Here is a 24,592-nt window from a genome sequence, read left to right on the forward strand (position 1 = left end):
CAAATTGGAGTCTGCACTTTTCCCCAACCCGGCCTACTTCACTCCATACTGTGATCTGCCTGATCCCTGCAGGTGGCTGGCTTTGTGAGTCCTTGTCTAGAATGGTCTACTACAGTTTACCCTTTCTTCCTGAGATTTGAGCTGACAGAGAGCTGGGCACAGGGTCAACATCTCTGGTCCCACCCCCTCCCCAAGCCACAGCCTTCCCTAATGCAGCAAGCTCAACTCCACAGAACAAATCCATGAAGGGAGGGTTATCATCAAGTCTTATCATTTATTTCTTTATGGGGTTAAACAAGAGCAGAGAGGCCTCTGCTCCACAATGCAACAAAACGGAAAGCAGTACACATACAGAGACTCTCACCGAAACACAGAGGCAGGGTAAGAGACAACTGAATCGTAGCTGGGTAAGGGAGGAAGGGATGGGGGACTACTAGGAAACCAGTTTGGAGACTCAGTCATAAGAACTAGTGCAAGAAAGTCCTACTCATGAAGCACAGTGTAGAAAATGGCGTAAGAAAGCTGCCCGGCTCTGCTGCCTGTGATGGAGGGCAGGGACAGCCGGAGAGGTGGTGGAAGATTAGGGTGGTGGGGTGGATGGGGGCAGTCAAATGACTTTGAGGTGGAGTGAGGTGCCCCTTTCCCCTGCCACTGGGCAAGGCCTTGGGCTGGTCTGAGCCAGGGGTCTCCTGGGCACTTGGTGAGGGGGAAGAGAGGATGGGAGTCTCCAAGGGTCCATTCCCTGGGGCCATATGGTTCCCCTTTATTTCCCAGTCCCTTTTCCCCTGCTGAGGATGCAGGAGTTAGAAGGCAGTACCTAGGGTCTCTCTGGAGCCCAAGCACCTGCCCCTTTACTTATACATAAGCATGTCTGGAAAGGAGCCAGCACCTCTTCCCCTCCCCAGCTGAAAAGAGCACTAGGGATGGGGTATGTGACCAGGCCCGAAGTGCTGAGGGCCAAACAGGGGAGTGTGTGGGCAGGGCACAGGGGTAGGGTTGGGGGATAGGCTGTAAGAAATGAGAAAACTGGCAGGGAAGGACTCCCCGGTCTCATGTAATCAGTCTGGGACCCAGCTGAGGCCCATGAATGATCCCTTCTCCACTCATCCCTAAGCTGACCAAGGTCAGCTCTCCCTTCCCCATCCGCTTCTTGGTTTCACTCTCACGCAGCTCCAGGCCCACCCTTCCATTCACTCATCAGCATCGCATTCCAGGACACAGGCCCTGCTGGGACTAAAGGCTCCCTGGCCTGTCCCAGGAATACAGCTCTGGCTCCCTTACCTGTCCATTCTTATCAGCATTCAGATGTCCCAGGCAATGTGGGATGCCCCCTACTCCCCACCCCCACACAGCAGACCAGAGCAAGGCTAATGGCCCCCAAGGGGGCTCTCAATGCCTCTTCTCTTGTCCAGCCCTCTAGCCTGACTCAACCGTTTCTCAGCCAAGAGATGACAGCACATTATCTTTAGTCAAAGGGTCTTCTTGGCAGTCCCTGGACTTTCTCTTGCAAGGGGCCGGGGTGACTGGAGCAGAAGACCCTGCTACAAGGTGAAGAGGAGTCTGGGTATTTCACAATTGGGACAGTAACCCATGGAGTCAGGGATGGAAAGGTGTGAATACTCTTTGGTAGGCTGGGGACGGGGACGGGGACAGGGTGGGGATAGGGGAGGCTCATCTCTGGAGAGCTCTGGGGCAATGCCACCAGGTTCTCCTTCATGGAGGCCTGGGCTGGGACAAGATGGGGGAGTATGAGGACCCGGGCCAGGCCTGACCCACTTGGGCTTAAGTCCCTCCTCCCCATGGAGATCGGAAATGGAAATATCTTTGACCCCAAGGCCAAGATCTCCAGGGCAAGAGTGGCCCTTGGGAGTATGTGCACCTTCTGTAAGATATGGTCCTTCAGACAGCGGCAGTCTAACCATGTGCCTGCAGCCTTTTGTTTTGAGGCCTAGCAACTCAGTTCCTGTGCTCTTTCCCCAGAGGGCTCCTCACGCAACTCACTGATTTGGGGAGCAGTTCTCGAGCCTACCTCAACACTTATCAACTGTCTTCCCAAAGCCAGATGGCAGTAGCCTATTCGGCCATCTCTTCAAGCCCTCTGTCCACATTTCTCCTCTCCTCTCCCCCTTCTCTATCTTCACTCTCTTTCACCATTCATTCTGTACCCCTTTCCTGCCCCCTCATTGCCTAGGGTGGTGGGGCACAGCTTAACTGGGGCCCCGACCTAGCTGCAACTGTGTGTACCTCAACTCCCAGCCTGGTGCTTCATGTGTGATGGTCCCAGGTGGGGCAAGGTGTGCTGAAGTGGCAGGAGGGCCATCGCACTGTCTGCCGTCGCCTGTAGGGATGTGGGCAGGAGGGAATTAAGGATCTTGGCAACAAAAGGAATGTGGAGTGGGGGAAAGAGCTTCTCCCCTCTGTGCCCCCCAACATTCCCTGCAGGGCCAAGGCTGGGTGAGCAGCCTCCTTCCCTAGGGTCAGGGCTTTTGGCAGGGGTGGGCGTATCCAGTCCCCACTTCCTCCCTTTTTTTCCTAAGCCCCATAGATGGGGGCTTGGGAGGGGTCACCTGCTGCTCCTGCCTTTTTCTCCCGGATGAATTTTGCAGCTCCCTGGGGCCCTCTGGCCATTCTGTTGGAGCTGATTTTGGGGTGGGGGTAGGTTGGGGGGGATGTGTCGTTCCCCCATTTCCCCCGCCCCCACCTTATCCTATACCTCCCATGGGAGGAACCCCTCCCCCCCACCAGGGGGAGCTGGAGCTGATGTCAGTGTGTGGTGGAGGTCTGTCCTCCCTCCCTACTGTCACTCTTCCCGTGTCAGGCCCTCCTCTAGGGCAGGCAGTGTCTCCAGCCCCAATCCCCCACCACCCTGGTTGCTGGAGAAGGACACCACGGTATGGAGGAGCATGAGAACAAGGACGCAGAGCCGGATCCTGCTAGGGCTGAGGCGGGAGCCCCCAGAGACCGGCAGCAGGGCAGGCTTGTTGCTGACGCGGCGGGGGTGTTCATGACGGGGGTGGTAGTGATGGTACTGTTGGTGGTAGTGGTGGAAATAGGAGTGGTGGAATTGCTGGTGGTGGGTTTTGGGGGCCTCAGACTCCTTGAACTTCTTCTTCTTCGCCTCACAGGAGACCCACTGCACGTCACAGCACTTGGTTTCCGGACGCTTTGGTGAAGTATCCAGCAACCCTGCCAATGGATAAGGAAGGTGTGGTGGGGTGTTCGGGGAGCTGATAGCTATGCCTTAACCTAGGGAGCAAGTTTCCAGAGCTGGGGCTGCTCAAGTAGCCTCATCTAAGGCTCCTTCCCCCCAGCCCTCGGCACTTGCCCTTTCTGAGCCCTTCTTTCCTGGGGACCCCAGCCAGTTTCTTCGGGATGACTACCTGGGAGTGTCCTGGGCAGAGAAAGACACTCTAGTCTTTTTCCCTATTCCAGTTGGCCCTATCCCAACCTGGGGACCTCACTGCCCATTCGTCCAGCCACTGGCCTTCTTCTCACCTGACTCCCCTGTTGTTCTCCCTGCTCCCAGCTCCTCTGACCTGATGCCTGTCCTGGGCCCCCAGCCTCCTCCCTCTTCCCCAGTGCCCTGCCTTTACCTGTACAGATAAAGCCAGGGAGCCCTCCGTACACCATTTCCTCATTGTCGGGGAGTATAAAGGGGCACCGGGTCTGCACCTCCAGGCAGTATTGCTTGCAGGGCACCCAGCGCTGGCATTCCTGCTGGGTCACGCTGAAGTATTCTGAGCACAGCCAGGCCTTGTAGACAGCCTGTGGGGAGAGGAAAGAGCATCAGCCCATGTGCCAGCCCCATCTCGCCTCAGAGGAGAGGGATGGGGAGACTTACTTGTGGTCTCTCAAGGGGGCCTCACCAACCTAACCCCAAGATTCCAGTGGGTAGAGCGGAAGAAGGGCTTTGATCAAGGCCACTACATCTTACCTAAGATCTCCCATCTCATAGCCAGTGCTCCCAAGCACCCCAGTCTGCAGTCATCCAAGACTCAGCATTTGTGTGTTGGTACAGATCACAAAATTACTGGAAGGTCGGCACTGAAAGGAGCCTTACCAATCATTCCGTGCAACCCTGTCATTTTACACTTGGTCCAAGGAAGTCTCTGACTTGTCTGAGACTACCTATATATAATGAGGCAAATGTCAGTTCTGTTCAATTCAGCAAACATTTCTTTGGCTGATGGTACTGAGTTTCTAAATTCAAGAAAGAGAAAGAATAATCCTTGCTCTACCTCATTAGAGTGTTGTATGGATGAAATAATATGGCACATATGAAAATGTTTTGTAAACTGTAAAGTGTAACGCAAATGTGAGGGGTTATTTTTAATGAAAAAAAAAAAAAACAGGAACCTGCCTTACCAGGCACCACATGTGCCTTTGAGCTCTACTTGATCCATGCTCTGCCCTATTGGCTTCTGCTCTGGCATGGAGCAGACATCACACACACCGCTACGTTTCATTTGGAATCTCTGCTTTGCAGTTTCACTTCGCAGGTATGCTTCCGGTCCCTCATCTAGTCCACCCCTACCAGGCACTGGGTCCTAGCTAAGAAAGGTTCCCTGCTCCATACTCTTTGGTTATCATCAAGCCCAGGGTTTCTTAACAGTGATACTACTGACATTATGGGTCAGATAATTATTTGTTGTGGTGGCTGTCCTGTACACTGCAGGATATGGCACAGCATCTCTGTCCTCTACCCATTACACAGTAGTAGCATTCTCTCCCCTCACCTATTGTGAAAACCAAAAAAGAAAAAACAATGTCTCCAGCCATTGTCAAATGTTCCCCTGGGGTGGGGGCATTGTCTCCAGTTGTGAACTACTGATCTAGGTCCTTGCTCCTCAAAGTGTGGACCTGGACCAGCAGCATCACCATCATCATCACCTAGGAGCTTGTGAGAGATGCAGAATCTCAGACTCCACCCCCAGTCTGCCAAGTCAGCATGTGCATTTTAACAGATGCCCAGATAGCTCTCATGCACCTGGCCTGTTCCTGCCTCGCCACCCACATCCAGTCCGGTATCTTTAGGGGCGCTTTCTAGGTTCATTGTTGTTCCTCACAGCAATGGTTCTCAGACTTCAGTGTGTCTCAGAACCCCCTGAAGCATTTGTTAAATATGCAGACGTCTCCCTCTGTTTCAGCTTCAAGAGGATGAAGGTGGGCTCAGAATCTGCATTTCTGAGCCAGGTCCAGGTCACTGTGCTGCAGGAGGCTCTTCTATCATATTCTGAGCAACATGGTTTCAGAAGCACTGTCAGTTTCTTATACTTACTTTAAACATTTTCACTAAACTACAAATAACTGCTGTGAACATGGACTTTGGCAATGCAATCCCACGCTGGCCTTCTCCAAAGCAGAGGGGTACTAGTGGGTGATGGGGTAGGTTGTGTTGCTAACCAATCCCCCAAAGAGCAAAGCATTGCTTGGGACTTTGGTATCTCACAGGCATGCCAAATTTAACAAGTTATAAATTTTAAAATGTAGATCTTATTTTTTTAATCCCAAATCCACTGTCCTCCTCAAGTCTTGACCGTTTCAGTGAGTGCCATGAAACCTAGATGTCAGCCTTCATTTCTCTTTCTGTTTCCCCACATCTAGTCCATCAGCAAGGCATGTCAACTGTAGCTCCACATCCACGCCTTTGGGCAGACCATCATCATCCCTCACCTGGATGACAGTCTCCCATATGGCCTCTCCACCTGCACCCTTGCTCTTTCCAATCCACTGTCTACACAGGAGGAACAGGGGTCTCAAAACGCAATTGACTCATGTTACTCCTTTGCTCCAAACCCTTCAATGCATTTAGAATTAAACTTCTGACCACAGATTTCTAGCCCTTGTATAACTTTGCTCCTGTCTTTCTCTCCAACTTCATTTTCTTTCTTTTCCTTGAACATGCCCTACTTGGTCCCACCTCAGGGCCTTGACACATGCTGTTCTTTTGGCCTGGAATGCTCTTCCCCCTACTCTTGACATGTCTGGGTCATTTTCATTTTTCAGGTCTCAGTTTAAATGTCCTCTCCTCAGAGAGGGTCTCCCTTACCCCTCTCACCAAAGGATGCTACCCTCATTATTCTCTTTTCCTTGTTTCTTCACCACAAGTATTACTTTCTCTGCACTCTTGTTTGGTTCCTGTCAGCTCCACTAAAATGTGAGTTGCACGTAAGCAGACATGGGTTTGCTTTGTTAACCATTGTGTGCTCGGCACAATATACACTTTCAAAAATCTGTTGAATGAATGAACAGGACAACTAAATGAGGACATGTCCCTACGCTCATGAAAATTCCACTTTCATGGGTAGACACATCTAACTTGAATCTATGGCATATGATTTATACCACAAGAGAGTTCAAACCATGGACCAATGGAGGGAAGCAAGTAGAGAAGCAGGGGAAGATTTCAGTGATGGGAAAACAGTTGAGCTTGGACTCAAATCAGGATTTTAGATGGGGTGGGCAGAGATGACATAAACGAGCATTCCAGGCTGAGACAATAGCTTAAGCAAAGATATGTCGGCAAACAAATTCATGGTGTGTTAAGAGAACAGAGAATGGTTTTGTATGAATGGAATGAAAAGGGCATTGGTGATCTCTTGTTCATGGACATTTATTTCCACGTTTTCACTATTATGAACAACACTCCAGTGACTATACACACATCTCTCACACACTTGTGTTAAATTTTATTTATATAAATTCCTAAATATGAAATTATTGGGCTAAAAGAGTATATGAAAAGGAATGGGAAAGGAGTGAAAGGACGGTAGAAAAACAGGTGGAAATAGGAGGCAGGGTAAGAGAGCTGGAGGGTTAAAAGAGGGCAGGGAGACAGGGGCTTGAGGGGATTGAGAGAGTGGCAGATGGGGTAAGGGGTGGAAGACATGAGGTGTATGGGAAAGAGAGGGTAAGGAATGTTAGGAATAGTGGGGGTAGGAAACAACAGGGTTGGGAGAAACAGCCAGGGAATTAGAGGTGGAGGGTGTGAGGGAGGCGAAGAGTTAAGAGTGAGGTGAGGGTGAAATAAGTGGAAAGAGAGGGTGAGATAGGGGTAAGCGGGGCTGTTAAGAGGAAGCGGTAAGAAAGAGGGAGTAAGACAGATGGGTAAGAACAAGCAGGGGGTGAATAAGATGGAATAAGAGTGGCTAAGAAAGATGGGAGTGTAAGAAAGCAAAGGTAAGAAAGAGGGATAAGAGAGTGCAAGAAGGGGAGGAGAAAGAAACAGAAGTAAGGCAGGAAAGAACATGAAATTACAAGAACCAAGGGTCCCAGTACCTTAGAGACTTCCCTCCATCTTTTGAGCCCCCGAGTGCCAAGATGAGTCTCTGTCCACAGGCTCTGCCCCAATATCTGTAGCCTGGACCCAGAGACTGCCTGACCTTAACCCCAAAATGTGTGCAATCGGCCCCCTCCCAACCCTGCATCCATCAGTGCAACTCAGAGGTCCCTGTGGAATTCTTTCTGGGCTCTTCTAGTTCAATGCTGCAGCTCCTAGGTGAGGAGGCCCCAGTGGAGTTCCTGCCTTCCTCCCAGGCAACTGCAATTAGCCCAGTAACAGGCTATGGTGGCTGGGCGCTCCCCTCATCTGCTTCTGGAAGGAGGAAGGGAGGGAGCCAGCCAGGGTAGGTTGGGGAAGGGGGAGGGGTGGCCTGACATTGGGAGTGTGGCCTTTCTCCTTAATTAGACGACCTCCCCACTCAGTCCCCACACCCCCAGCCAGAGTCACCATGACAACAAGTGGGTGAGCAGATTGCTTGGGGAGGACACCAGGCCTGTGGGTGGGGAAGCAGGAACAGGCAAGGAGCTAATGAGGGGAATGGAGGAAGAAGAGTGACACGGGGCTCAGAGGTAATCCAATTCCTCAGCCCCACAGCCGGCCAGCAGAGGCCATTGCTATCCCTCATGCCTCAGAGGTAGGCTGGGGTCCTTCTCAGGTGAAAGATCTGGCTCTCAGTGTTTGTTACAGCTTGGGCAACAAGCCTGCCTTAGACTCTGCAGCTGTTTCTTAGATGGACCTAGGTAACTTGCCCTGTCTCATTAGTGTTAGGACTGAGCCAGGGGTTGACAGGGGGAGGTTGTTTGGGCAATCACAGCTTCCTGGGCACTTGTCTACAAGGATGGAGGAAAGCCAGGAGGGCCCGGCTTAGGAGAGTCGTGGGGCTTGCTGGAGGCAAGGGATGCAGGGAAAGAAATGTTTCAGAACAAGACAATAGTCAGTTTTGGGTGGACCACGGAGCTCTTTTGTTCTCCAGGATCTCAACTCTGGCTGCATATCACAATCACTCAGAGAGCTGCCGAAACAATACTCCTGTCTTGGGCTGAGTGTGGTGGCTTACGCTGGTAATACCAGCAATTTGGGAGGCTGAAGCTGGTGGATCGCTTGAGTCCAGGAGTTCTAGACCAGCCTGGACAACATGGTGAAACCCTATCTCTACAAAAAAACATAGCTGGGTGTGGTGGTGCACATCTTGGATCCCACCTATTTAGGATGCTGAGGTGGGAGGGTCACCTTTGCCCGGGAGGCAGAGGTTGCAGTGAGCCGAGATTACACCACTGCACTCCAACCTGGGCAAGAGAGTGAGACTCTGTCTAAAAACACACACACACACACACACACAAATACTCCTGTCTGGCTCACATCACACCCAGACCAACTAAGTCAGAATCCTTGTGGGTGGAGCCTACACATCTGTAGTTTTTCAAAATACCTCAGGCAATTTTAGTATGCAGCCACAGTTGAGAACCATCGGTTTGGGAGGAACTGGAAACCTGGTTTCCCACCTCCACTCCAGGGTTCTTCCTACTGAACAATCCTACCAGCAACAGTGAATTCAAAATTTGAGAGGCAGGACACAGGGCGTGGGGAGGGGAGGAGAGCTGAGGAGAACCAGACCTGCTCTGGCGTGTTAGGCTCTTCAAACTCTAGCCCTGGCATAAAAGGCTTTCCAATTATGTCCTGTCCTCTGAGCTTAACCATCCTGAACTCTTGAGATGGCAGTGGGGGGTGGGTGGGGTGGGAAGCATTGACCTGGCAGTGCCCTCCTTTCCCCACCTCAGTTGGGCCACTGCTGGGCTCAATCAAGTTCTGGCTGCTACAGCCCAGTTGCTATGGGAACTGGGAGGGGAAGGAAGCAGGGAATAACTAGAGGGAACACCAATTAACCCAAAAAGGAAGCTGCGAAGGCTGTCCCATCCCTCCTCCCATCTGGGCTGCAGAGCACTCCTGAAATGGGAGGGGCAAGATGAGAGGGGTCACCACCCCTCCTGGGCTCTGCAGTTGCCAGTCTAGGGAGGATCCAGAGAGCCTTACCCTCCGGCTCTGAGGCTTGCAGCCCTGGCCACGGCATCCTCATCCCTACTCTCTCTAGAAAGAAGACTTTTACATCCCAAAGCCAGGACTCAGGACCAGAAAGTTTAGAAAGTGGAGGCCATCCCAAGCTCCTCGGTTCTGGGGCTGAAAAGCCCTCCGGGGAGGAGAGCTTTAGTGCTTGCCAACCAGGAAGTTAAGCAGTTTCCTTCTTGGATTCTAACTTGCTTCCCTCCCTGGGGCCTGTTTCCCCATCCAAATCCTCCCTATAGGCCTTCTCTCCAGGGCTGCTTGTCTTCCTAATGTACCCCTGGGGCCATTGACCAGCAGCTGGAGCTGCAGCTGCAGAGCCTGTGGAGGCAAAGCAGCAATGTGAGCTACATATGGGGATGAAATCCACTGTGCACAGACACCACAGTAAACTCCGCTCCCAGATTTTACCCATAGGGAAACTGAGGCCCAAAGAAGAGGGTTGACTTAGCCAAGTCAGAGGCATGGAAGAAATCAACTATAAGCCATGATTCGAAGGGAGGCAACCTGATTGCTAACCTGATGCCTCTTTGTACTGCATCCATCAGCACACAGAGAAGTGTGTGAGGGACCCCCTCGGGCAGGGTCTGAAAGCAGCCAAGTGTTCCTAGTCCCGACTCGGGGCTTTCAAAGTATTGGATCACAACAGGGTTAGGTCAAAGTCAGTCTCCTCAACCAGAGGAAGGAGATCATGGACGTAACTCTGGGGAAAGTAGTTCATTGGGATTGGTAGAATCAAACTGGGATTAGAGGCATTAAAGGGCAAATCCAGGTGGATGATAGGGCTCTACTTAAGTGGCTGTAAAAAATAAGCAACAGCTGTCCTGCTTCTCAGACTGAGCAATCATGAGTCAAAGTGGCCTGGCCTGAAGGAAAGGCAGGGGAGATGGCTGGAGAAGAAGGTGAGAACCTAGAGCCAGTGCACTTCCAGAAAGCTCTCCCACCATCAAGCCTCTTGGGCCATCTGCTCAAAGGCCAGTGGCTGGATGGGCCCAGCCTGGACAGGGTTGGTCCAGTGGAGAAACAGTGTCCCTAATGTAGGAGCAGCTCTGAAGGGGCCTAGATAATCCATGTCAATCAGGTGAGCAGAGGAGTCAGGTTCATGACTGTTCCAGAATAGAAGGGACCATGAGAACCATCACAGCACTGCCCTATCTGCTGTTGGAATTTCCACTCCAACATCACTGCCAAGTGCTTATCCAGTTTCTGATTGTAAGCCTTGTCACAGGGGGTCATGCTGTCCTAGGGCAGCCCATATCTTCAGATAACTCTACCAGTTACAGAAGTTCTTCCTTCTTTTGAACTAATTCCTCCTTGTGGCTTCACTCGCGGCTCTTACTAACTCTTCTGGTGCCATATGGAACAGCTACCTTCCTGTCCCCCGTGCCAACCCTGCAGGTATTTTTAGACTTCTCTGAGTCTGGTTTTCTCATTATTTGTCCATGCGAACATTTCTTGAACATCTTCTGAGTGCCTGGCACTGTACTGGGAACTACAGATAATAGAGATGAGTAAGACAAGATTCCTGTCTTCAAGGAGCAGGGGAGACAATTATATGAATCAATCATTTGAAGTCACTGTGATAGGTAGCACAGACAGTCCCCAACTTATGATGGCTCAACTTACACTTTTTCAATTTTACCATAGTGAGAAAGCAATATATATTCAGTGGAAATGATACTTCAAGTACCCATACAACCATTCTGTTTTTCACTTTCAGTACAGTATTCAATAAATTACATGATATATTCAACACTTTTTTATCAAATACACTTTGTGTTGGATTATTTTGCCTAATTGTAGGCTAGTGTAAGTGTTCTGAGCACGTCTGAGGTAGGCTAGGCTAAGCTATGATGTTTGGTAGGTTAGGTGTATTAAATGCATTTTCAACTTATGATATTCTCAACTTACAATGGGTTTCCCAGGGTGTAACCCCCCTGTAAGTCAAGAAGCATTGTATCTCCTTGGTACAGTAGTAGCATTAAGGGTGGAGTGATCAACTGTGTTTTGAGGGCTGAAGGACAGGAAAACATCTCCATGTGGGAGAGGGTTGAGTTAGGAATTGAAAAAAAAATGAGTAGAAGGTAACTAGGTGGAATATGGAAAGAGTAAGTACACTTCAAGCAAAGAAATGAGCAGGCATAAAGGCCTGGAAGTGTTGAGTTTAGAGACTGTAGGTAGTTCAGCATAGTTCGAGGACGCAAAGTGGGACACAATGGGAGATGAGGTTGCAGAGGAAGGCCATGGCCATGGTTATGCTATGCTCTGGAAGCTGACAGGGAGCTGGGCTTCATCCTATAGGCAATGGAGAGCCTTTAATAGGTTTCAAATAATTGCCTACTTAAAGATCACTTGCCACTCACATGACTAACTTTTCAGACTTCTGTCTGAAAGTGTGGATGATGGAGTATAGGCATCAAGACTGGAGGCATGGAGACCAGTTACGAGACAATTCCAACAGTCTGAGTGAGAGGTTATGAGGACCCCGACTAAGGCAACAATGGCAGAATTGAGAAATAGGGAGGAGGGGGTGGATGTGGGAAGAGATGTTAAAGAGGTAGAATCACCAGGATTACTTAAGGATGTGGGGAATGAGAGAGAGGGAGAGATCCAGGATGATGACCAAGCTTCTGGCTTGGGTAGCTGGATGAATAGTTTCATTTATTAAGGCAGGGAAAACAGGAGGCATAGAGTTGGGGGTGAAGACGATAAATTCAGTTTGGGGTCATGTTGACTTTGAAGTATATGTGAGTCAGCCAGGTGGAAATGCTGAGGAGGCAGCTGGACACAGTAGTCAGCTCAGAAGAAGGGTCTGCATAAAGGCCTGGAAGTCATCAGGGGTTAGGGACTTAGTCATCAAGAACACAGTAGGACTACACTTTCCCACACCCTCTGAAGTTAGGCATGGCCATATGACTTGCTCTGGTCAATGAAGTGTGAATTGAGGTGACATGAGTCACTTCTGGGGAGAAGTTTAAAGAGCAAATGTATGATGTGCCACATTCTCCTTCCTCTGATGCTGACTGTGGAAGCAGTGTTATGTCAGATTCTCTACCATGCTGGGTCTTTGGTGACTATCATGAGCCGATGTTCCCTGATGACCTGTTTCAGACATGTATCATGAGAAAGAAGTAACCATCTGTTGCGCTAAACCTCAGATATTTGGGGGTTGTTTGTTACCAGAGCATAACCTAGCTCACCCTGGCTGCGTCAGCAATTGTGGAAGCCTAGAAAGTGGATGGCGTTGCCTAGGGAGAGTAGATAGAGAAAGGGATCAACAGATCCCTAGAAAAACTAACATTTAAGGGGCAGATGGAGGAAAAGAATCAGATGAAGATGGAGGAGTGGCTCAAGAGACTGGAGGAGAAACAGGAGAGAGGCATTCTGCCAATTAAGGGAGGAGAGAATTTCAAAGAATAGGGAGTGGCCAGCAGATAAGGATTTAGATAGGAACACAGTGGTTTGGGGAATTAAGAGGCAGTCTCATTATGGTGAGAGCAGTTTCAGTGGAGCAGTGGGGGCAGAAACCAGCCTGTAGAAAATTGAAAAGGAAATGTGAGGAAATAAAATTGAAGATAGCTATGCGTAGACTACTCTTTCAAGAAGCCAAACATCCCCAATTTTTTTTCAACTATTTCAAAAGATGTGGTTTCCAGTCCTCTCTTAGCCTGGTTGTTCACATTCAGATGAGTCCCTGTATTTCCATGTCCTTTGCAACTACACACAATCCCTGGATAGGATTTATCAACACAACGTGAAGCAGAGGTATCAGCCCTCCTGTCCTAGAAACTTTTTGTTAATGCAGTCTAAGGTCACATTTGCTCTTTGGGGGACTGTATCACATTCTGGTAACTCATGGGAAACAAAGAAGAGGACGGCTGCCTGAGTGTGGGACCAAAGGGACAGCCTAGGTCAGTCTTAACACAGAGCCTTCTGGTAAGACATTTCTATAAATTATACACTCATGAGACTGGAGATTCACCAAGGACAGACTGTATCTTACTCATCTGTCCACTATTCTCAGGGCCTCACATGGAGGTGGGTATATAAGTGGAGGAGGTATACACACGGAGGTACTTGACAAGTACTTGAAAACCAAACCTCTAGCAACTAGAGCAAGGTGGAGAGCTCTAAGAAAAAAAGTGAAAATAATGGGTTATGAAAGTGTTTGTGTGAGATTTTATAGTTCTGATAAAGAAATTGGGAATGTATCAGCAAAAAATGAGAAAACTAAGCAAACAAAAAACAAGAGACAATTATTAACTCCATGCAAACAAGATGACCAAGGAAGGAAACATAATCACAGTATTCTATATAACTCAGCTGTGAACAATATTTATAATTCTAGTAATATAAACTGGAATATTGTTAAAACCAGAAATTTTGATTTGCCAATACTGAATGTATGAGGGGAGGGGAAGCATGTGTGTATGTTAAGTGCTGCTGGGAGTAAAAGAACTAAATCTTCCTCTAATCACATTTTAAAAGTCAACAGATATTTAAAAGAGAAAAATTGGGAAATAGAATATTGACATGGCATTTAGAAATGTGGAGGTAAATATCAGAAGAAAACAGCTAAGAGAGTTGGAAGTATTTAATTCTTAAGATTGAGGCTCAGGGGTGGAGTAGAGGGCTGCTGTTTTCATGATAAACATTGAGATCTATATATGTCATTTAACAGATATTTTATATATAGAATTTAAAAGCTTTATAAGCTACAAGAATACATATAAATGAGATATATACACACAGGTGTAGATATGTGTATGTGTGAATATCTATATGTGTGTGTATACACAAATATTTAAAACAGAAAAAACAAGAAATAGCAATATTAGCATACCATTTAGAAATATTGAAGTAAATATCAGAAGAAACAGTCAAGAGTGTCTCAAGTGTTTGAAGAGTGAGGCTTGAAGTGTGTGTGTGTGTACACATATATATGTGTGTGTATATATATATAGCTTGTACATGCCTTTTAAAATTATGAAAATACAGTACTTTGATAAAGTGAATTTTAAATAAAAACAAACCGCTTTGCAGCCACGAACCTCAAAAACAGAAAACAAAATCTCTAAGACCTGATCTGACCAACCTCGCCAGACTCAGCCCACACTGAACCTGCTGCAGAGCCCCAGGCCCTGCACTGCCCTACCCTGGATCATCTACTCCATCATCACTGTCTGGACCACGGTAAATTTATCAGGACAACAGAGCTAATGAGGGGTCCCACAGCCACACAGAGGACTAAGATGAGAGGAGGGGAGCTTTGGGAGCTTCTGTGCACAATGGTTGTGCAGATTACCACGGGAATGGTGCCATTGTGACAGTGACAGCCACAGGTTCCCTTGAGCTGCACACACTTCCCCTTCCCAGGCACACTTGTTTGCCACATACAGCTATACCTGGGCCCAGGCCCAGGCCCAGGAAGCAATCTCCAGCCTTCTCCAGGGATCACCAAAGACAGATCTTTACCTCCTCCTCCAAATGCTGTGCCTTGCCAGAAAGATGAGAGGCTGGAGAGAACAGAGATGTGATCAAAGATGACTGTCAGCTGTGCTTGGTCTTTAGTGATGAGGTAAATCAAGGGCTTTGGAGTCTTTCCATCTCCCTCTCTGCCTCTTTACTCCCTCATCTAAGCATATCCTTGTGCCTTCCCTCACTAGAATCCTCTGGCTCGTCATCTCCCACCCCAGATACTTCACCTCCTGCTCACAAATTACCTTTCCCTACTCCTAAGTAGCCCGCCCCAGTGTTGCCAATCTCAATTAGATATTAAGCAGTCATTTGGATTAAACACACCTAATTAAGGAGAGAAAAATAATAGCTACCATTTATTAAGTGCTTACTATATGCCAGGCTCTGTTCTAATCACCTGACCCTGACATTTCTTAACTCACTGAAACCTCACAACCATCCCTTGAGGCAGAGACAGATCTTTACAGATGAGGACAAGGAGGACCAAAGAGTTTAAATAATTTGTCCAAGGTCCACAGCCAATAATAATAACAACAATGTGGCTAGCCTGTCTTGAGCACTTTTCATCTCACAGGCACTGTGCTCTTAAGAGATTAGCATGCTTCATGGCATTTAAGCCTCATAATAACCCTATTTTTTAGTTCCAAACGTGAGGAAAGTGAGATTCCAATAGAGATTAAAGAATATGTTCAAGTTCTCAACAGCTATTCTACAGAGAAGACAGATTTTGAACTGGAAGTTGAAGTCAGGTTAATCTGGACTTCGGTGTCCAAACTTTTACACTCATATTGCCCTTGGGATGGTCCCCTTCAATTCATTACAACCACTGAAGCCTGTGGACTCAAACAAATCTCGTTTTGACATAATTTCACATCAAATTAGGGAGAGATTTGTAGGTGTGGATGGGAGGGGTGACTCTGTAAAATCAGTCTGTGTAGTCCATTCTCCATATGAGTCAAGTTTTCTTTGTAAGTAGATGTGGGGGGAATAGCATTTGGATATTAGGTGCCACAAATGATCATTTCCGTTCCACAAGCAAAGTATTCCTTTCTCTCTCTCCTCAACACACACACACACGCACACGCATATGCACACATACACGTGCACACGCACACACCCTGGGAGATGGAGGTGTTAAAAAGAGGCAAACACTGCTTTGCTTCTTCTGCACCCATCAGCTTCCTACCCAGAGCCGAAGGCTCACTATTCCTGTTTTAATCTTAACAATTGGTGAAGGGAAGGCAGCTGTCTTCAGAAGAAAGATTTTCTTGCCTCAGAACGTGAGTTCTCCTGTCCCAGGTCCTACCATCTGGGGGCTTCTAGAGTAGCCTCACCCTGGAAGACTCCAATGCCAGAGTCCATTCCTTCAGAAAAGTCTCGGGGTATCTATGCACTCCACTTTCTCCCCAGCATATTCCACAAATTCTCTTCATCGAGAAGCCCCTGCTCCAGTTAGATAGAGAGTTAGAGCTGGCTTCAGATTCTGGCTCTGCTACCAACTGTGTGAATTTGGACAAGTCACCTCCTGTAGGGAGACAGGGACTCAGCCACTAACTTTCTGGTGACTATGAGAAAGGTATTTTTCCTTCCTGGGCCTCAAGTTGGATCCAAGAAGTTGATGCCTAGGGAGTAAGCAAATACAGTGGGAAGACAGGGTCAAACATCTTTAAACTCAAACAGTCATGCCATCCAAACCCTACGTCTGCTCATACTGGTTATAAAACCTCAGGCAAGTTACTGGACTTCCCTGATCCACACTTTCCTCATCTGTAAAATGGAGATAATAAAAGTATGTACCCTTACTTTTCTGTAAATGATGCCTGTTAAGGAACTAGCACGAAGCTTTACCACACAAAGCTTTACTGATAGTATAATTACACCAACAAAGGCTGGGTGGTACCATTGTCTGCTGCCATTCAAATCCCTGGATTTGACGTGGGTTCAAATCCCAGCTCCAACCCTTACTAGCTGGATGACCTTAAGCTAGCCATTTAACCTCTCTGAGCCTGTCTTCTCCTCTGTAAAATGGGAATAATATGTATGTACTTCATAAGGCAGATGCAAGAATTAAGTAAGATAAAGGACACAAAGTTTGTGGAATAGTTCTCTTCCTTTCCATTCCCTCCTTTCAGCTCTATGGTGCAAATAACAAATGAAAAAAATCTGCCACAAATGTGATTAGAAAAAGGTTAATATCATTAGTACATACAAAAAAGCACATACAAATCAGTAAGGGAAACAGAAAACATGAAAAGACAATTCACAAAGCAGGCAAGACAAATGGCCTATAAACAAGAAAAACAAACATCTGACTTAAGGAATGCAAATGAAAAGCCAATGCTGTACCATTTTTCAACTACCAAATTAGTAAAGCTTTAAAGATGTGATAGCCAATACTGGAAAAGTGTGTTGCATTAGTCTCACACTTTTGGTGAGGGTATAAACTAGAATAACCAAGTAATTTGAAAGAAAGTTGGTAATGTATGTCAAGAGCCTCAAAAAGGTTAATACTCTTTGATTCTGTAAGTCTAGCTCTGAAACTTCATCCTGCAGAATTAATGTCTATGCTCCTATTTGTATGCAAAAGGAAAGAAAAAGTCATTTTGTGTATAGACGTTTATGTAAGCCTGGACAGAGGGGTAGGAGAACACACTCCATATTGTTAACATCAGGGACCTCAGGCAGTGGGATTGGGAGGGGAGCTAATAGGAGGATCATTAATGTTTTCTTTATAAACCACTGTATTGTTAGATTTGGTACAAAGAGCATGCATTATTTTTTGATTTTTAAAAACTCAGCAAAGTAGAGAAATAAGAAAAAATGACTGAGATAGCATTTATTAGTAAAAAAGAATCGTAGTTCTGAAACAGATTTATGAACAAAGAATATCATCACAGTATTATTTATAATAGTAAAATGTTGGAAGTAACATAGATGTCAATAGGGGACTAGTTAAATACATTACATTACATTCACATGATGGAATATTGTACACTCATCAAGAATGATGTTTATGAATATTTAATTATATAAAAAGATAGTGTAACAAGCTTAAAAGAGCAGGGTAAAAAACACTATGATTTCAACTATGTAAAAATACAGTAACACATATCAAGATGGCTATTATCGAAAACACTTCAAAAATAACAAGTGTTGACAAGGATGTGCAGAAACTGGAACTCTTGTGTATTGCTGTTATGTATGTAAAATGATGCAGAATGTATAACATAAAATGTAATATAATGTAAAATGGTACAGCCATTGTGGAAAACAGGATGGCAGTTCCTCAAAAAGTTAAACATAGAATTGCCATATGATCTGGCAATTCTACTCCTAGGCATTAATATAAACCCAAAAGAAATGAAAGCAGGGACGCAAAGGATACCTGTACACCAATGTTCATAGCAGCATTATTTACAATAGCCAAAAAGTGGAAATAACCCAAACGCCCACCAACAAATGGATAAACAAAATATGTCATAGATATACAATGGACGCATTAGCCATAAAAATGAATGAAGTACTGATGCATACTGCAACACGGATGAACCTTGAACACATCATGCTAAATGAAATAAGCTGGACACAAAAGGACAAATAGTGTATGACTCTACTTATATGAAGTATCTACTCAAATTCCTAGAGACAGAAAGTAGAATAATGCTTACCAGGGGTTGGAAGGAGGGAAGAATGGGGAGTTATTTTTTTTAATTTTTTTTTTATTTTTTGAGACAGAGTCTCACTTCGTCACCCAGGCTGGAGTGCAGCGACACAATCTCAGCTCATGGCAACCTCCACCTCCAGAGTTCAAGTGATTCTCCTGTCTCGGCCTCCTGAGTAGCTAGGATTACAGGTGTGCACCACCATGCCCGGCTGTTTTGTATTTTTAGTAGAGCTGGGGTTTTGCCATGTTGGCCAGGCTGGTCTCGAACTCCTGACCTCAGGTGATCTGCTCAGCTCGACCTCCAAAAGTGCTGGGATTATAGGCATGAGCTACCACGCCCAGCTGGGAGTTACTGTTTAATGGGCACAGAGTTTCTGTTTGGGAGGATGGAAACGTTTCAGAAAGGGATAGTGGTGATGATTGTACAATACTGCAAATGTGCTTAATTCCACTGAATTGTACACTTAAAAATGGTTGAAATGGTCAATTTTATGTTATGTATATTTTACCACAGGAAAAAAAAAGACTAAGTGCTCTGGGACGTTTTTCCTTTTATACTTCTACGTTCTAAAATTTCTCCAAGACCTTTTTGGTTAACTGGAAAAAAAAAAAAGATATTCTTATAAGATTCTGAGACTATAATAATTCTAAGAGATTAACTTGGTTGGAAGTTTTAATGAGTTCAACACTAAACAGACAAGCTCACCTTTCACAGATCAGCCAGGTAGCCATGCTATCTTCTTAAAACCAAGTAAGACAGGGAACATTGGTAACACCCACCGCCACCAAATGCCCCTCTTCTGGCAGAATTTGGTGGGTTGGCACTTCCTTCAATCCCCAAGAAAAGCCTAGGTATTCAAGGTTAGGGGCTCACCAAAACCCTTGCATGGGAACTGGGCATCCAAAGCCCAGGCCAGGCCTCAGCGGACTCTGGGGCGACAGTCTTACTGCAGTCGTTTTCCCTTCCAGCTCTACCGGCATGGGCAAGGATATGGAGAAATTGCACATGTTGAGGTACAGTGGATGTGGAGGCCAGGGTCTCAGGCCTGCATTAGGCCTGCTTAGGGACTAACTTAGGTTACTGTTTTGCACCTTCTCCCCACTTGCTCTGCTTGATCCCTCCAGCAGATTGGGGCTGAGAATATAACAGAGATACCTTCCCTCCAGGCGAGAGGAGCCCAGGTCTCCTTTACAGTTCCTTCCTTGTGCCCATTCTCTTGTTGCTATTCCAGGAAGGTAACAGTGATTGTCACTGGATTCAAGGACAAGAGACTGGGATATTGAACAAAGAGGATGTTGGTGGGTCCTCATTTTGGATCTGGGCCACTCCAGAGGACCTCTAAGCTGCCAATAGGCTCTGTTGGGCCTCCCTTTCAGTCCGTCCAACTTCTCAGCCCAGCCTCTCAGTAGCCAGCTGGGCACTACCTCTGACAGCTGGAGGAGATTATTAGCATTTTCTTCATGCATCTGTGCACTGGAGAAAGAACAGACAGACCTAGGTTTGTATGCCAGTCCTTTTGCTATGTGGCCTGGGAAGGTCATTTCACCTCACTGAGCCTCAGTTGTCTCGTGTGTAAAATGGGAATGATGATAGTGCCTGCCTGCTAGGATGACTGCCAGGATTAAATGAGTTCATGAACATATATAAAGCCCCTGGCATCTCCTAGGCACTCAAAGGCTCACAACTTTCTTCTTTCCTTCCCCTTTCTTAGCTCTTTCATCTTTGCAGCCAGTTGGCCTCATCTTCTGGCCCATAGACTTGTGGCTCAGGTTCCAGCTACTTTCCCCAGAATGCATTCCAGCAGGAGCTTTGGCCCTGGCAGTCCCTGTCACTCCGTAGTAACTCCTTCCCTCTCCAGAGCCAGGTGCAGCTCACCTGGCTCACCTGGTGCCCTTGCTCTCCCCTCTAAGCACCTATCTGGCTCACAGTATCAAAAATTCAGGCTTTAATGAACCCACTTTTATGCCCAGGGAGAAAAGGCTGGTCCAGCATCCCTGGCCTCTTGCACACACTCTGGTCTGTGTGCTTGTAATCACACAAAATGCAAACATACCCATTCCCCAGAGACCTACCAGGCCAGCACTGGAGAATGGTGCTTGTAGTGGTCCAGATTTGTCCAGACCCCCAGAAGCAGGGGCCACCCCTGGCTTTCAGCTAACACTAGCAGCTGGAATCCACATGTGGTTGAGAAATGAGCTGGGAAGGGCAGGTTTGATGCCAAGTCTGTACGGGCACACAGCAGGTAAACAGCCTCAGAGGGTGGGGGCACAGAAGAACTGCCCCAAAGGAGAAGTTTTTCTAGGACACACTCCCACCCCTGAGTCTGAGGTGTCAGCCAATGTCCCTACCCACATGTAAAAAAGTGGGTATACCCTTTCCTTAGGGTACTGACATATCTAGAGGGGACCAGCATGCACCTGCATGGCTTAGAAGCACCCTCTCATGCTTATGATGTGTTGGGAGATTCTTGACCCTCCTTTGATCTTGGTCCCACCCACTGTCTTCCCTCTCCTCACTTCCACCTTCACCATGTTCAGAAGACTCTTCCTGCCAGACCATGGTACTGGGTGGGAGGCTGTTAGGCTCCCTTTCTCCACCTAACTCCCCCAACCCCCACCTTCAGGAGATACCAGTGTATCCTTCCTGGAGGTTCCCGTTGCTATGGTGACTGTAGTAGTCAGGCACCAGCCTGCAGGAAGGATGGGAAGTAGCCATGAAGAAGACTGGGGGATGTGTGTCTGTGTGTGCATGCACACATGTACATGTCTACCCTGAATGGTAAGGAGAGAAGGGAAGTGGGAGAAAGACAGCAGAGAGGGAGAGGGGGAGGCAGGAGGAAAGAGGGCAGAAGAGAGGACGAGAAGATGAAAGGGAGCAAGACAAGGGATGGCGAAAAGGGAGGTAAAGTGTGAGTGGAGTGTGAGTGATGCAAGGCCCAAGGGACATGCGGGCCAGAAGAAGGGGTGGGATCTTGGAGTCAAGGTTTAGGCGGGGTGTCAGGTGGGAGACGGGAATAGGGGGAGTAAGGTGGAATGTGAGGGACTGACTGTTGACAGGAAAGAGGTGGGGAGTGAGGCCCAGAGTTGGGGTGAAAGGGGGTAGAGGTCACTGTCAGGAGGGATAGGGGTTGGAGGACTATAGGTAGAGGGAGTAAGGTGTGGGTGTGACTTGGGAAGAGCCTAGGGTGATAAGTAGAAGACTGGGAAGGTTGTAGGGTCATTGGAAAGTGGATAGGCATGTTGGGTGTGAGCTAACATGTGGGAAGAATATGGGGGTTGGAGTTGGGGCAGGTCAGGGTGGGCGTGAAGGGTCTGGAATGGTGTGAGCAGCATGAGGCCACTTTCCTACTCCCAGTCTTAATTCACTGTGTCCTTCTCCTAGCTATAAACGTTGCCTCCTCTCTGTCCCTGCTCCAGGATTCCTGGTTCCTGCTCCTTCCCAGAACCCCATACTCACATTCCTTGGTGATGAGATGAGCTTCTGTGGATCTGGAGGCCCCTCCCCCAGGGCAGGGTTTGCCATGGCTCCCAAGAGGCTGTTTATTGACAGCCTGCCCCTTCCTCTACCCCCAAACAGGGACCAGGGCACCTCTCTGGCTCTAAGAGCCCTGGGTCAGGGAGGCTCCCTGACTGCAAGCCTGTGTGATGGTAACAGAGACCACTGGCCAACTTGGGGCTCCTGTCCTTTACCCAGTGCCCTGAGCTCCCTGCTCTCAGCACCCCTCATACCCAGTGTTAGCAAGGAGTCCTGCTTGGCAGGAAAGCTGTGGCAGGTGGGAGGAGAGAGGAAGGCAGTGAGGCAGAAACAGCTGCCAGCCGGAGTGGAGGAAGAGCAGGGCCCCAGCGGGTACGGGCAGAAGGCAAGGCGCTGGCTCTGGCAGCCCCCCACCCCCTCTCTTTGTGTGGGCGTTAGGACCAACCTCCTTCCCCAGCCCTCCCCATCCAGTGCTGCTGTTCAAGGAGCAAGCTTTGCTCACAGGCCTAAAATCCAGGCAGAAATAGACCTCAAAGGTCACCCGGTCCAACTCTGCTCAAAATCTGGTGTCAGAGTTGCCTCCATGGCATTTTCCCCAGGGGTCCACCTGTACCGGGCCAGATACTTCCTGGGAGGAGGAACTCACTTCCTCCTAAGGCAGTCTGTTCCTTTTTTGAAAGGAAGAAACTGAGCAACTCTGCTATGGCAGGTCTAGGTACTGTAAAGACTCTTCTCATTAATAATGACCTCAGAGGACTGTTACAATGAATTAGCCCCATTTTACAGGTGAGAAAAGTGAGGCTCAGAGAGTTGACGTCCTTAGCTCAAGGTTACACAGGTAATAAATAAAATAACTAGGTTTTAACCTAGGACTTTCTAACTACAAAAGCCCTTCGGGGCTACGCAGGTCATGCTTCTTCATTTATACCATGCCAACTCTTCTGAGGTGTGAAGTCAGACAGCATGTCTGCCTGAGTCGCCTCTTCACCAAGTGAAAGACCTCCTTCAACTCTCTCCAGAAGAACATGGGTTCCTGCCTCCTTCTCAGCCTAGTCAGTGTGAGACCCAAAATCAAACATACTGTCTGCCAGGTGTGCTTGGGTCAGTCTGGAGTAGAGCAGAACTATCACATCTTTCCCTGGTACTCATCTTTACTAATGCAACCCTATGGCTGGTGAGAGAGCTAAGAACTGTCTCTCCCTTGGGCCTCTATTCCCTCTCAGATCAATAGCTTTGAGAGAAGTCAGGATTTTGCCCCCATCTCCATCACTCCCCCTAGTCTGAACGTTCTGAAGAGAGAGTAGGAAAGAGAGAGGTGGGGGAAGAGGCAATCAGAAAGGCAGAAGTGTGGCAGAACTGGGAGGATGGAGAGGCATGAGGGAGTAAGGTGGTTGTCCAGTAACCCTAGCTAGGTCCAAGAGAGTGGGGTGGGGGTTAGAGGAAACAGGGCTTGGGGAGATGCACAGGGAGATAAGAGAGAGGTGAGGCATGACCCTAGGAGCTGGGAGAGGCCAGGGCGGGGAAGGGCATCGGCCTGCCTAAGTTAACATTGCCCTGCCGTGTGAGAGGAAGTCAGTCACACATTAAGGAAATGTTGCAGCTGGTACTAAATTGGGAGGTGTCACAGGCAGCAGCGAGGACAGGTATGATTCGTGGGGCCCCGTGTGGCCTGAAACAGGGGCAGATATTGCAAAGGCAGAGAACAGGGTTTCTGGGGCCACCCAGGGAAGAGCTAACTGATGCACTCAAGACAGGGCCCTGGGGACAGGGGGGTCACCTGGCTCTGGAACAGAGGTTCCCAGCTTGCTTTCCAGAAGTAGAGAAAGCGTCTTCATCCTGGCCTGGGGCTGTGGGCTCTCCACTCTGGAGAAGCTCTGAGGGTGGGGCATCATCTCCCAGGGATCCCATTTGGAGTGGGGACTGGACAGGAGGGCTTGGAGCCCAGGAACAGGGTTGGGGAATGGCAACTAAGGCTTGCCAGGGAGGTGGGGTGAGGGGCTGAGGAGAGAGGAGCCTACAGTCCAAGAAGGGTAGCAAGGTTGTCTTTTCCCTTAGTGCCCATCATACAGCTGGATTCGAGACCCAGGTGGGTCTGGCCTCAGTTGAGGGAGGAAGCATTGGACAAGGGGTGGGAAAGGCAGGAAGAGAGCTGTGGAGCTGGCACTGCCCTTCTGCCGGCACAGCAGGCAGCAAGAGAGCAGGAGGAGTTCGCTGGTTTGCTGGAGAGAAACAGACAAGAAGACAAAGGAGAGGAGGGAGGGCCATCAGGAACTTGATGTGAGGCCATGGCAAAAGCACCAGCTTAGCACCAAAACAGGTGGGCTGGAGTCCTGGCACTCCTGCTCATTATCTGAGTGACCTTAGGGCAAACCGTTTGATCCCCTTGCACCTAAATTTCCTCATCTGTAAAACGGGAGTAATGGTGCTAGTATCACCAGCCTCCTTGATCTTATAACATACATGAGAGGGGCGGAAAAACCCTAAGCATTACATTAATGTCAGATGTTATATTCTTATTACAAAATACATCTGCACCTTCTCATGGCAAAAGCACCAGCTTAGCACCAAAACAGGTGGGCTGGAGTCCTGGCACTCCTGCTCATTATCTGAGTGACCTTAGGGCAAACCGTTTGAT

General features: G+C 48.1%; 1 protein-coding gene across 1 annotated transcript in view; it reads right to left on the reverse strand.

Moving 5' to 3' along the window:
- Positions 1-254: 254 nt before the first annotated feature.
- FAM155B (family with sequence similarity 155, member B) overlaps positions 255-24,592 on the reverse strand; it is a 27,389-nt gene continuing 3,051 nt past the window's right edge. Inside the window, exons 2-3 of the mRNA XM_011943161.1 lie at positions 3,594-3,765; positions 255-3,186 (exon numbers count right to left, since the gene is read on the reverse strand). Of these exons, the coding sequence (XP_011798551.1) occupies positions 2,801-3,186; positions 3,594-3,765 (558 nt within the window). The 3' untranslated portion in view covers positions 255-2,800. The remainder of the gene's footprint in view (positions 3,187-3,593; positions 3,766-24,592) is intronic.

Source organism: Colobus angolensis, unplaced genomic scaffold (genome assembly GCF_000951035.1).
Source record: "Colobus angolensis palliatus isolate OR3802 unplaced genomic scaffold, Cang.pa_1.0 Scaffold216, whole genome shotgun sequence".
In the NCBI taxonomy this organism is placed as follows: domain Eukaryota; kingdom Metazoa; phylum Chordata; class Mammalia; order Primates; family Cercopithecidae; genus Colobus; species Colobus angolensis.